The following is a 13,271-nucleotide window of genomic DNA, read 5'->3' on the forward strand; positions in this document are numbered from 1 at the left end:
TATCTACTATTACAAGTCAGGAGGCAATTTTACATTAGTGGTGAACTCAAAATTTAAACTTATTTTTAATAAATGGGACCAAGATGGGATCACGCAAAAAAGGCGCACCAAGACGTCGAGTTGCGGAAAATAGCCCGTGTACAACAACAATGGGACCAACTGACACACACCACCTTTCGATTAAAAAAAAATTGTCGAAATCGGTCCACATGGTCAAAAGTTCTGATGTAACATATGTAAAAAAAAAAGAAAAAAAAATACAGTCAAATTGAGAACCTCCTCCTTTTTTGGGAGTCGGTTAAAAATTCAAATGCTTCTACTAAGTCATTGAAACCAATTTAATTCCATTTAAACTAAATCTACTATAATGTAAATTACTATAAAATAATTTTAAGATTGACCATATTTTAAAAAATAGCCTTTTTACAAAGTAGTTTACTTTCGAATATTGTAGGACGAATTGTGGAATAGTTGGGTTGACTAGTTTTCGAAATTTCCTCCTGATGTATGGTAAAATATTCATAATATAAATAGTACATCACAGCAAATATCTTTACTACTTGTAATACATTTAATGTAACAAAAGTATGCACTCTGTAATAGTGCATAAGATCTTTTTGCTATACTGTTGATACCATAGTATTACTTATACATATTGATGGAATAAAAATGTTTTAATAAGACACTTTTTTCGGATTCAATAGCATACAAAGTCAATAAAATAATTCAAACAGACAATTTACACAATACACATTTTTTACAACAATTTGTACAGATATGAATGATATTCAAAAAATAATTTGATATACAAAACTATTTACATTCATTAGAGATAAAATATAAGGTTTTAAAAATATTCAACAATCAATAATATCTCTATAATTTTGTTTAGAATAGTGACGGAGTATTATAGAAGCCACCGAATGCTACTGTGTTAGTAACTTTTTCTATAATCAAGTAACAGAAAGGCCTATTAACTTCAAATTTCATAGTGCTAATACGATTTGCAAACTCCGAACTAGTGACTGCTGATGCTGTTGTTCCCTCCTCCGTCACCTCTATCTCTGCCTTGTGTATTATTCTAGACACATACACGGGAAACCGCGTCATGTGAGGCAGTCTCGCTTTTCTCGGGTCAAACAAATCACTAATGCCCATTTTCATTAAAGAATCCTTCAAACTAAGGTTTGTTTGTATTTTAAAACGTGGTAGATAACAATCTACTTCGTCATCACCGTAATCCTCTTTCGAAATTTTTAACTCATTAAACACAGTGTCTAATGAAATATTTCCTAAGTTATAAAACATTTGATTCAAAGTGACCCCTGGATGTGGTAACATTACAAGCAATGATAAACGGTTATATTGCCCGTAAGGGATCTCGAGCACTCGTGCTTGTAAAGCTTCTATATTTGCAAATGGATAAGTAAAGCGGTTGTACATCATGTTGACGTAACCCAGTCTATTTCCGTTACTATCGAAGAATGGTTCTTGTTTCGTCAGAGATGCTTTAAAAGGTACTGTCCACTGTCCTTTAAAATACATTGCACTTAGTAAAACTAAATTTGAATTTTCTACGGCACTACTGTCTATGATTTCAGGTATGCGATTGTGTGTCACAGTCGATATAAGAGTATTAATTAATTTAGATGTTTTTTCTGGCTCAGTGAAGTTAACAGCTATCATTCTTGTATCATACTCTTTCGCTGCCTTCTGGAAGTCGATTAAAGGGTAACTAAGTTCCTCGACAAAGAGAGCATTAAACTTTTGTAATTCCACAGTGGTTGTGTTCACTTTGAGCCATTCAATGATGTTTTGATAGTCTTTCCTGATCGTAGCTCTCGTTTTAGCTGTTATTCGGATCGACCGATTTATTTGTGTAAGGGTCTTCTCACTTGCTCCTTCAGCAATAACAGCTAAAACCGTCCACACGGTAATCGGTGAAATAATTAAATTTGTACCTTTTGGCTGTGACTGCGCTGTATGATAAAGTAATTCCAAGGAAAAATTTCCTATTCTTTCCGTCAAACCATGGTGCAGCGTTTCATGTAATGGTACAATTTGCTTCTGACTATCGCACAAAGTTAGTAAATATAAACACAGCACTGTTATCTGATAACGCATTTTGATATTTTCGAGACAAAAAATTTTATTTTTATTTTATAACGTTTTTAAAAAGTTCTTAGTTTGCGTTACTCAGCACTCATTTTATAGGCCACACAAATGAGACTGACTGACCATTAAGCCATGCGCAATGTCGCGACTCGCGAGTGACTGAGCGAAGTCGTCACGGTCAGGAAATATTTAAATGGGAAAAACCTATTAATAATGTTAACCGGTTTTGTTCTTGTGTTTATAACTTTATAATATATCATATCAAGTTTATGATGAAATTAAAAAGGTCTGATAACGTAAATCAGAGAAGTGGCCATAAACATTTTATAAAGATCTCAATGAATTGTTGTTTCATTCATTTGCTGTTACCGTTGTCAAAGAGTATAAATTATAAAGGTAACCGTTGTCTAATGCAGAGGTCTAATCTAATGTCTTGTCAAGCCTTTGGATCATGGAACTTTCCAAGCTCCATGGTTTGATTTTGACCTGTGTTTTGACCAAATTGGACCAAACTACCAAAGAGTATAATTATAGAGATTTTGTCAGTCATTGTCAAGCTCACGGTCTTATATACAGGTCATGCAAAGGAGCCCAATTTCATATTTCAATGGTGAATTTTGAATCTGAATCTATATGGTTCTGAAATGTTCGTCGTTCGTTCGTTATTCTTTTATTTATTTTTTAATTAGTTAATAGAAAATCAATTATAAAATATATAATCACTTATTATACGATCGATTTTCAAATTGATTTTATTATTTTTCTATTCGATTTTCTATTAGATTTACTAATCGATATTTAATTTCAATTCGATTTTATATTGTAAAATCATATAATCGATTTTCTATCTTATTCTACTCGAATCTATTCGATTCTACTTGAATCTACTTTACTCTAACAGAACAAAGGGTCCTATTTTGTTCTATTTCGTACTATTCTACTCTATTTCTCTACTCTGGTCTATTCTATTAATTAATCCAGACAAAACAAATAAAATTCGAATGTTTTACTAAATGTATATGGATGTGTACACGGTACATATACCAAAATAACATTTTTTACGATTTTTGTCTATCCGTCTGTTTATTTCGTCTAAACTGGTGTAATAAGGAGTGATTGCGCTAGTCAGTTTTATTCCATTCTATTCTACAAATGCAATTGGAGTGTCTGTTTGTTATATTAAAATAATTGCTTTTACTCAATGCATATGGATGTATACACAGTACCTACATATACAAAAATATTTTTTTACAATGTTTGTTGTAATCTGTGAAATAGACACAAGAATAGAAAGACGAATAGAAGAAAGATAACAAGCTATTTTTATTTTAGAACTCTGCGAACTGAACATTAACTTTTTTGTTAAATTCCACGCGGATGAAGTCGCAGGCACTGCTAGTCATATTATAAATGTAAATGTAAGTTTGTTTGTTACGCTTTCACACGAAAAATCATCATGGATGTTTGTACACATATTCTTGGAGGCATTAAAAGTAACATTTTTATTTAAAAAAATGCCATGCGAGCGAAACCGTGGATAAAAGTTAGTATAATTAGTCTTGGTTAAACGGTACAGTTGTTTATTGCACCGTTTTATCTACAAATAAAACGTATATTAAACATACCCACTTATCTTATTCGAAGCCTTATACGTTAATTCTGCCTGGTGGCAAGCAATAAATGTGATGTAATTTTATTATTTACTCAGATGGCGTCATTGAAAGTATAAGGATAAAACAATGGGAAAACAGATAAAAAATGGAACGGAAGCGATGGCATATCTCATAAGTAGGTATTCCGTGAATTTAATTTAACAATAGATATTTGACTGTCGATCACTAGTCACCGCACTGCATTGTACGTGACCATTGTTTTAGAAGTAAGAATGATTGTCCTATATAAAAAAAAAATATCTATCCTTGAAAGATGCTTTCGCTACAAATGTTTTCGCGGACTTTTTTTTTTATTTAGGCAGTACTCTCGATGTGAATTCTCAAGTAGCTTTTCGTTTTCAGTAGTTTTTGAGTTTATAGCGAAAACATAGAGACAGACGCGTCGGAGGGTTTAATTTTATAATAAATAATTATGTTAAGACGTATTGCGCATATTTATTTATTTTTTTTTTTTTTTTTTAGTTATGTGATATATCCACAGGCTTATTATGCCCGTGCTTTTGTTATTCCATATATTGCTATTATTTTTTTTTTTAACATGCATCGGTACTTCACCGCAACTTAGAATCTAGAAGCATTAATAACTAATCTTAAAATTTCAAATTTCTAAAAGTCGACGCGAGTCCACTGACCAAGACTATTCTACATATTGCTTATTTTATATTCTTATATACTAATTATTTTTATTATATTTACACTTATTTGCTAACTACAATATATGTACACTTATTTTCTAACTACAATATATGTACACTTATTAGCTACTTACAATGTACACTTAACCTATGTTATTGTTAGTAGTTAGGTACTTTTTTTTTGTGGTTAGGAATCGTTTTATCCATTTAAATTTTTTTTTTTTTTTTAATTTTTATTATTAATATATTATATGACTAATCCTATCTTATTAAGTAAATATATAAAGCCTTATCATTACAATTACATTATCCTATTCCTATACTATTACATTCAATTTTATTATTTATATTACTTACTTTACACTTTTATCTACGCATAATTTATACTTACAATACAATAATGTCTTCACACCTCTACATTTTTCAACATTTTGAGCACATTCTCAATGACGGCAGCATCTCTATGGTGAATGGCCATCTTGAGACTATGCTCAAGGATTTTCTTGTCCGTCATCTCCGCTGCCCTCGCCACAAAGCGACCAATTGCGTCGTCACGGTCGTCGGTGTAATAGACACAGTTGTTGGTGTGTCTAGTCACCGCGACTACAGCGTGCGAAACGCTGTCGTGGATCTTGAGCCTCCTTGTATTTGTCTGGAGGACGATGACGTCCTCATAGGTCTGGCCCTGCGCCTCATGAATGGTTAAGACGGGCGATCCCTCACCGGACCCGTATCCCTGGTCAGTCAGCAATCTCTTCTCCTCTTGCGTAAATACCAGGTACAGGGTTCAGTCCCTTCCTACAGGAATGCGCGCGCCTGTGAGACTCTCCACTCGCAAAGATCGGATCTTTGTGCTTGAGCTGTACACGGACTTGTAAACCTCACTGATGGCAAAGGCGACATCTTTGGGGTTACGATGCGTGCACGACAACTCGCACGAAATAGTCGTTATAAGAGTTGGTCTACAATACCGCATTTCGAACAGGTTATCCCTGTCGATGTACGGCAGTTGGTTTATATCTCCGATGAGGACTACCTTCTCAGCTCCCGATAGTCGGGCGGCCATTACTATGGCTCCGAAATGGTTCATGAGGGCTTCGTCCACCGTTAGGCGGTTGATTTTTGAACCCTCACGGAAGCCATTTACCAGAACGGAGGCCATAGTACGCACCCTTTGCTTGACCTTGTTGCCATAGCGGTGCACCAGTTTTTCTTTTAGATCTTTAGCCGCCTCGACTGTGGTCGTAATCACGACTTCTGTGTCCTCATCGAAGTACCTGACTATTCGGGTTGTCTTGCCGCATCCCGGTACCCCGTTTATCCACTCCAGTGATGGTAGTTCCCAGGCCACGTACGGTAAGCCGGCTTCGGCCCGGTCGCCCGTGATGGTTTTTGCCATCCGTAGCATCCGGTCACCCAGCATTACTTTCGTGCATCTCGCCACTACCACCACCGGGTCCCCTTCGGGTGTTGCAAAGGTTTGTGACTCCTCGTCATTACCCTCAGACTCGACCGCGCTCACGAAGCCTGCTGTGATGTTATATGCGGCCATATACCTACCCGACATCTTGCCCTTGAGTATTTGTCGGGTATCACTGTTGTATATGGCTGCTTCGGCTTCTTCGAGTTCCACCTCCAGTAATCTTTGGTGATCGTACTGGTAGGCCTGCATGATCTTTTTGCAGGTGGCCAAGCTTACCTCGCGGTTTGCCTTAATAATGGCCAGGAACTCGATTAGGGCGTTTTCCGCGTGTTGAAGCGGTGTGGACGCCCGTCGATGTCTCGGTGGTGATACTTGTCCCATATCGGCCTTAGTTCGAGCGGCCGGTGACGCCGCTGGGTGCCTCGGACTATTGTCTTTGGTGAACCTGCTCAGCGCCTCCGATAGTCGCTCTCCCTGTCCAGCCTTTTTGGGAGAGGGGTGATGGGGAAGCTTACTTTGCTTCGGGGAGATGGTTGCCTGGATAAATGTCGCCAATGACATCGAGCTCGGCTTAGATTTGGGTGCGGCCGTTGCCCTACGTTGTTCTACCTTCTGGGCCTCGACCTTTAGTTGTAGGCGCTCCGAGTCGCTCGGTGCGGCTTCCCCGAGAGCCGGCGATGCAGAGGGTGAAGGTGATTTTGATTTTGGTCTTAAGTAACCAAGGTCCTCCCCCCTGTCTTCGTAGACAATGACCTCACTGTTCTTGGAGGCCATTAGGCAACCGTACCTATCTGATACGTCGCCTCTATCATAGCCGACTCTCATCGAATCAATACTGATTTTTCCGGGGATTCCCCCGGTGATCTCGCTCATCCGCTGTAGCCACAAGCTGGACTGCGCGAAGGCGGACGTCTCTCCCCATTCGAAGAGTGCGATCTCTTTGTTTTTTAACCGCAACAAACGATAGGTCGGGTCACCCTCCTGTTCTTGCGCTAGCGCTGTAATTTTTGTGCACCTTATGCTTGTCTTTTGAGTGCTACCGTTTATCAATAAGGCGAGTCCCGGCGAAATCGCCAGCCGATTGAGTTCTTCGGAGCGACAGAAGCTTATCCCCATCCTCTCCACTTCGCTGTCCATGAATAGAACCACGCATCTGGTCCTAATACCAACTTCTCCACTTCCATTCACTTCACTGGTCGAGGCTTGTGTCATCCTGCTCTGAGTCGGCTGCGGAGGTGCGTTTTGGTTGGCTCTATTCCTGAACAGGTCCTGGAGTGAGGAAGACATGGTCCTAGTTATTTGGCCCAGAAGGGTGCGGCCAGGAGACATCCGCGGAGCTGTTGTGTTATCTCGCTGAGCGGCTTGTTGGACACGGTTTTGCTCTATTTGTGCTTGTGTGTAGTGTATCTGAGTGTGTGTTGTATGAACGACGGTGTTGGCACTCTGCGCAGGTGTTAAAGCCGGTGATGGAGAAAGCGTGCTGTTCCTCTTTGCGGCTGTATTGACGGCCTTTCTCGCGAATGTGAGGAAGGACGTTCTGCTGGCCTCGCTCTCCAGGATGGTGTGGAGCGATGGCTGGTCCAGTTTAATCTGGAGTTTGAGTTCCAGATCCAGCCTTTCCTTGCTGAACCTCGGGCAATTCAGTATAATATGCAGAACTGTCTCCTCACAATTCGGGTCGCAGATACACGAGGGACTGTCAGTGAGGTGGAATCTGTGAAGATACGCCGCAAATCCTCCGTGGCCGGTCAGAATTTGCGTGTCGACAGATGTTGGTGCCGATTTCCTTACCAGTCTGTAAGCGGTCTTTACATCCGGTAGGAATATTTTCGTGACCGAGCCAGTCTTCGAAGAATTGTATCTGTCCTGCCAGACCCTGACAGTCGCTTCCCGGATCTGCCTTCTGACATACGAGATTGGTACTCTGTCGTAGTCAGGTGCCGTATTTTTTGTTAAAGCCGCCCTTTTGGCCAGCTCGTCCGCTCTCTCATTGCCCGGTGTTCCAACATGGGCCCTCAACCAAAAGAACCGCACTGTCTTATTTTCCTCCCGGAGCTGTCTGATTCGACTCTTCATTTCCACGGCCAGAGGGTGAGTCACTGAGGGGCTCCTCAGCAGATCCAAAGATGACCTCGATTCGCTCAAGATGTTGATGGAGCGTGACTTTGAGGTTTTTGCTATTTCCACTGCTCTGAAGAGTGCGTACATCTCGGATTGAAAGACAGTGTTGTGCGGCTCTAACCGGAAAGTGGAGTATCTTACCTCCCTGTCTTGGTCCCAACATGTGAGGGCGGCTCCAACTTTACCCTCTATTTTGCTTCCGTCGGTAAAGATAAGAGGCCCGACGATGCTGTGTTCCTCAAGGACTTCGGGGTTCAGACTCTCTAAGCGCTCGTACTCCGTTGTCATGAGTAGAGAAGGGTGGGGGTTTTGCATTGGTCCCACCTTGCGCTCTAGCTCTCTTCCCGGTGGAAGAAGGTCCGTGCTGTAACCCTTTTTGGTCTCAAATAGTATGGCCGCCTCTCGAACACGAAGGTCTAACGGGAGCAAACCTGAGAGGACTAGTGCCGATGTAAGCGACACCGTTCTGTACGCCCTGCACATTTTCAGAGCAAATCCTCTCTGCAGTGAGTTTAGTTACTTTCGTACCGTCAACTTCTCTGCTGCAGAGGACCATACGCTCGCTGCGTACAGAACAATGGGCTCTATCACCGCCAGATATATGGTCCGTACGATCTCTCCGTTCAGACCCCAAGTCACTCTCGCCGCGCGCGCAAGCTGTTTATAAATGTCCGCAGCTTTTTTGCATACTGCGGATACGTGCGCGTTGAAAGTGAGCTTCGAGTCCAAAATGAGCCCCAGCAGTTTTATTTGACCTACAAGCCTCAGTCGAGTGCCGGACATATGGAATATGGGGGTATCGTATTTCAGCTTTTTAGTGAGCACCATCGCGTTGGTCTTATGCGCGGCGAAGCTCAGTTTGTTATGTATACCCCACTCTTGTACAGCAGCTAAGGTGGTTTCGGCTGAGGCCTGTAGGTTGCCGGATTTTTGGCTGGAGAAGACGAGGATCACATCGTCCGCAAAGGCCTGGCAATACGCTCCCATATCGCTGATCTTTCTCAGCAGCGAATCCAGTATGAGGTTCCAGAAGGTTGGCCCGCCAATGGATCCTTGGACGCAACCCTTCGTGGTCTCCTTCTCACTGGTCGCTCTGGCGTAATTAACAATGACCTTTCGATCCTGGAGGTATGAGGCGACCATAGCAAATAGGTTTCTCGGGCAATGCTTGTCCACCAGCTGTTTTTTGAGAGCCGGCCACCATGCATTATCGAAAGCGCGCTCTATGTCAAGCGATACCAGAAGTACTATCTTCTTAGAGTCCATTTCCTGCCTGATATGCCTGACGAGATCGTAGAGGGCGTCTTCCGTTCCCCTCTGTGGCATGAATCCGTACTGGCTTCGGTGCAGCGTAGGGAAGAGCCTCCACTGAAGTCTACCCACCATCATTTTCTCAACTGTCTTTCCTAGGATCGACAGGAGTCCGATAGGTCTATCCGATAGGTCTTCGGGTGAGTGTAGTCCTCTTTTGCTGGTTTGCGGAGGATGCATACGTGGGCGACCTTCCACTGCTTGGGGAAGTAGGATAGCGATAGGCATTTGTTCGCCAGCGCTAGGAATAACTCCCTGTTGCAGTTTATTGCCGCCGCGCATATATCCGACGTTAACCCGTCTGGGCCTGGAGCTTTTTTGGGATTTTGGCTCAAAAGAACCTGTTCCAGCTCTGCGGCCGTAAATGGCGGGTCGTCGTCGGACAGATCTTCTAACTCCGCGGGAGTTCTTCCTTCTACGGCCTCTCGGATCTATTTGTGATGGGCGGTTTCGGTCTCTACAGAGTCGTCAGGGTAGAACGTTTTTGCTAGGAGTTTAGCCGACTGTTCTGGTGACAGTGTTTCGCCTGATTCGTTCCTTAGCAATGCGTCCTCGTGTCTACGAGAGGTCTTCCTGATGACTCTGTAGATGCCGTCCCACACGCTTTCACGGTCCTGTGCCGTGCAGAAGTCTTTCCAGCTCTGAGTGGCTGCTTCGTCTGCCGCCTGTTTATATTTTTCCTTGGCCCGTACGTATTCTTCGATGACGCCAGCCCTTCTGCAGGGTGCAGCATTTCTGATGCGACGTTTGGCTCTTAGTTGCTCCCTTTTCAGGGAATCTAGCTCTACCGACCACCAGGGCGGTCGAGGGTCGCCTTTCCAAGGTTTTATCTTCGGGATGGTACTCTCGCACGTGCGGTGAATGATCGCGACGTATTTTGCGATTATTACATCGAGATCGTCCTTGTTCGAGACATTTAGGACGGCTTCCAGAGTGACGCTTTCTTCCGCGAGGCCAGTTGTTAGGGTAGCGGAGAAATCTGTCCATCGCGCCTTTTTGGTGTTGTATCTGCGCGTCGAGATTGGGACCAATGGTTTTAAGGGCCCCTCAGTGCGCAGACTAAACGTTATGGCGTTGTGATCAGATGTGATCAGATTTCGTTCCACTTGCCAGGTTTCTAGTCTCGCGAGAAGGGACTGACTGGTTAGGGTCAAGTCCACGCAGTTCGAGTATAACCTGTCTCCTCTATAGGTCTCGAATGTGGGCACATCGCCATTGTTATGAATGTGGAGGTCCATTTCGGTGATAAAACCGTGGAGTTGTGCTCCGCGATGGTCTTCCGAGCTGCTGCCCCACCAGTGACTCCAGGCATTAACGTCACCGGCCACTATGTGATGGTGTGTGGGAAACTTCGCGGTAGCCGTTCTCACCTGTCTGAGATATGGTTCCATATCTTGGTCCCTTGGTTCGAAGTAGACGGACAGTATGCCAAGCTCGAGTCGGCCGGCCTTTACGAAGACGGCGGCCACGTTCTCGGTGACAATTTGGGGGTCATGAATGACTTCCACGTTGTCACCGAACACGATAATCGCCGCCTTTACTGGTTTCTGGCGGCCCATGGTGCACTGGATGGTCTTCGTGCCAGGGTATTGTCTCATTTCGCCCGTTCTTCCGGTATACGGTTCTTGTACTAGGGCGAAAGAGATCCCTTTTTTCTGGGCCACCTGAAGCAGTTCGCTCGTTGCCAACTTTGAGCGCTGCAGGTTTGCTTGTATAAAGCGCAAAGCGCATCCTGCACCGTCCGCCTCTCTGTTAGGGACCACAACTTTGGTCTCCGGGTCGCCCTTAGCAATATTGCACCCGTGATCTCGCTATGTTGTCCCATTTTATTCTCTCTGGGCACCCAGCGCTGTACGCGGTATGTTCCAGGTCAGGACTGGATCTTTTGGCTCTGAGACAGTTTATACACTTGGGCAAGTCACTCTTCGCTTTCGAGGGACAGGTCCCCCCCGTGTGTTCTCCGGCGCAGTAGTTGCATGTGTTGTTGTCCTGTTTGCAAAGTGCCCTGGTATGTCCGAAGCCAAGGCACCATGTGTGTGCATGAGCACTGGACGAGGGGGGACTGATCCTCGACCGTGCATCTACTGAATCCTACATAGATCTTGCCCTTGTCTATAAACTCTCTCCAGAGCGACGGGGAAAGCTCGATCACAGGGTGACATTCGTGGGGGTTTCGGGCGCGCATCCTAAACCGCACCTTCATTTTAAGTGCCGCCTTGTCTACTCCTTCGAGGATATGACTATTTTGGGCCTTGATAAGGTCTACAATCTCCTCGTTGGTGTAATTTGACAGCACTCCCCGCACGCAGACCAGGGGGTCCTGGTTTGTGGGCTCCCGCACCGTCAGCTCTGTATTTTTCTGGACCTGGCCCCTGATCTTAACCATGTCCTCTTTTGAGGCGCACCTCACCACGACTTTCTGGTCGCGAGCCTTACGGACCCTTTCCATCCTCGCCCCAGACTTCTTTAAATCCAGCGAGTCTTTGATCTTGGTAAGCACTTGCTCGCTGGTCTCCTGCGGGTTCCGGGACGAGATGATGAGAGTGTGGTTGGGTCTTTGTTCCACACTCTCTGTTTTTAGTCGGGCTGCGGCATGGGCGTAGGTTGTCGGCGCCAAAGGAGCTAATTTCGTGACTCCTTCTTTAATAGTATTGAGGGTCTGCTTGACCTCCTGAACCGCCATCTCCGTCTCCAGTGTTGGTTTTTTTGGGGATGCGGTGGTCTTGCTAGAATCCCTCAGGGTGCGCAGCTCCGAGGACATGATCTCGACCTTTTCATTTAAAACTTCGAATAGGGGGGCCAGATCTTGTTGTGGGTTTGACTGTGTACTAGATGGTTGTGTATTTATTGACTTTATGTGCTGCTTGATCTCATCCAGATGGGTTCTCCATGCCGTGTCCTTGTTTACCTGTGGGCGGCTTTCGTCGTCCAAGGTCAGTGGGATGTCGTCAATTTTCGCAGTGAGGAAGGTCTTGGTATGTGTTAGTTCGTCTTTCAGCTTCTCTAGGCCACTTGAGAGCGATCCTATTTTATTCCCCACTGCCTTAAGTAGCTCCTGGACTTTACTGTCCGTCTGCGAAGTCACTTCACTGCCGTTCCTGATTGACGAGACCACCCTATGGAGCTCGCTCAGCTTTTCTTCTAATTTGACTTGCGTTTCCCAGATGTCACGGATCCGCCGGAAAGGCTCCACCGTCTCGTACTCCAGCCAAGAGCGGACGGCTCGAGTCTCCCTCAACGTCTCCACCAAGTCTGTCTGAGTTTTTTGCATCCCTGAGAGGAGCGTCTTTTTGAGTTCAGTGAGCTCTTTAGCATGAGCTCTTTCGACCCGCACCAATTCTTGGGCGTGACGGGCGCGCTCCTTCTCAAGGTTGCACTTGTGTCGGCTGCGCGAGTCCGAGAGCGACAGGACCGTCTCGTAGAGGCCCTGCAGACTCTCATAGGCGATCATTTTCACCCCACGTTTCATATTGCCGCTATTTTCTAAAGCTTCCTTGCCGCGTTGTAGGAGGTCGTTGGCCACACCCGTGACCATTTCCATTTCTACTCCTGTTCCTCTCTTTGGGGTGGTGTAGAGGAGGGAGGTCCTCCTGCTGTTTTCGGAGGCTACAGAGCCCGCCGAGGACGTCTCACTGTCCTCCAGATCCGATAATTGGGGCTCCGAGGCTGTGTCGGTGTGGATGACAGTGAATTCCGCTACATTTTTTGGTTTTTCGCTTGATGTCGACGGCAGCGGTGCGGCAGGTGTACTAGTTCCGGTTACGTTTGCAAGCTTTTTCAGAACTTTTTTCCGAAGCGAGACCGATGATTTTGAAATCACCGATGACGCCTCGGTTGTCTTTTTGTTGGTGAGTGAAGACATCTTTGCTTGCACTTATGTACTAAAGATATGTATACAACTAATAACTACTTTCAAAATATACAGCGATGATTACTTTTAAAACTAGATTTGGTCAGTTGGACTCACGTGGCGAAAGGATGTGATGCGCCGAT

General features: G+C 44.5%; 1 protein-coding gene across 1 annotated transcript; it reads right to left on the reverse strand.

Moving 5' to 3' along the window:
- Positions 1 to 317: 317 nt before the first annotated feature.
- Positions 318 to 2,635, reverse strand: LOC123664545 (serine protease inhibitor 77Ba-like). Its single transcript, XM_045599078.1, has one exon. The coding sequence runs from the start codon at positions 2,122 to 2,124 to the stop codon at positions 889 to 891; it is 1,236 nt and encodes a 411-aa protein (XP_045455034.1). The 5' UTR covers positions 2,125 to 2,635; the 3' UTR covers positions 318 to 888.
- Positions 2,636 to 13,271: the final 10,636 nt, after the last annotated feature.

The sequence above is a fragment of the Melitaea cinxia genome, chromosome 22, assembly GCF_905220565.1.
Source record: "Melitaea cinxia chromosome 22, ilMelCinx1.1, whole genome shotgun sequence".
Classification (NCBI taxonomy): domain Eukaryota; kingdom Metazoa; phylum Arthropoda; class Insecta; order Lepidoptera; family Nymphalidae; genus Melitaea; species Melitaea cinxia.

Coding starts and splice junctions, on each gene's coding strand:
- LOC123664545 (XM_045599078.1), bottom strand. CDS start 2,124: ATGCGTTATCAGATAACAGTGCTGTGTTTATATTTACTAACTTTGTGC.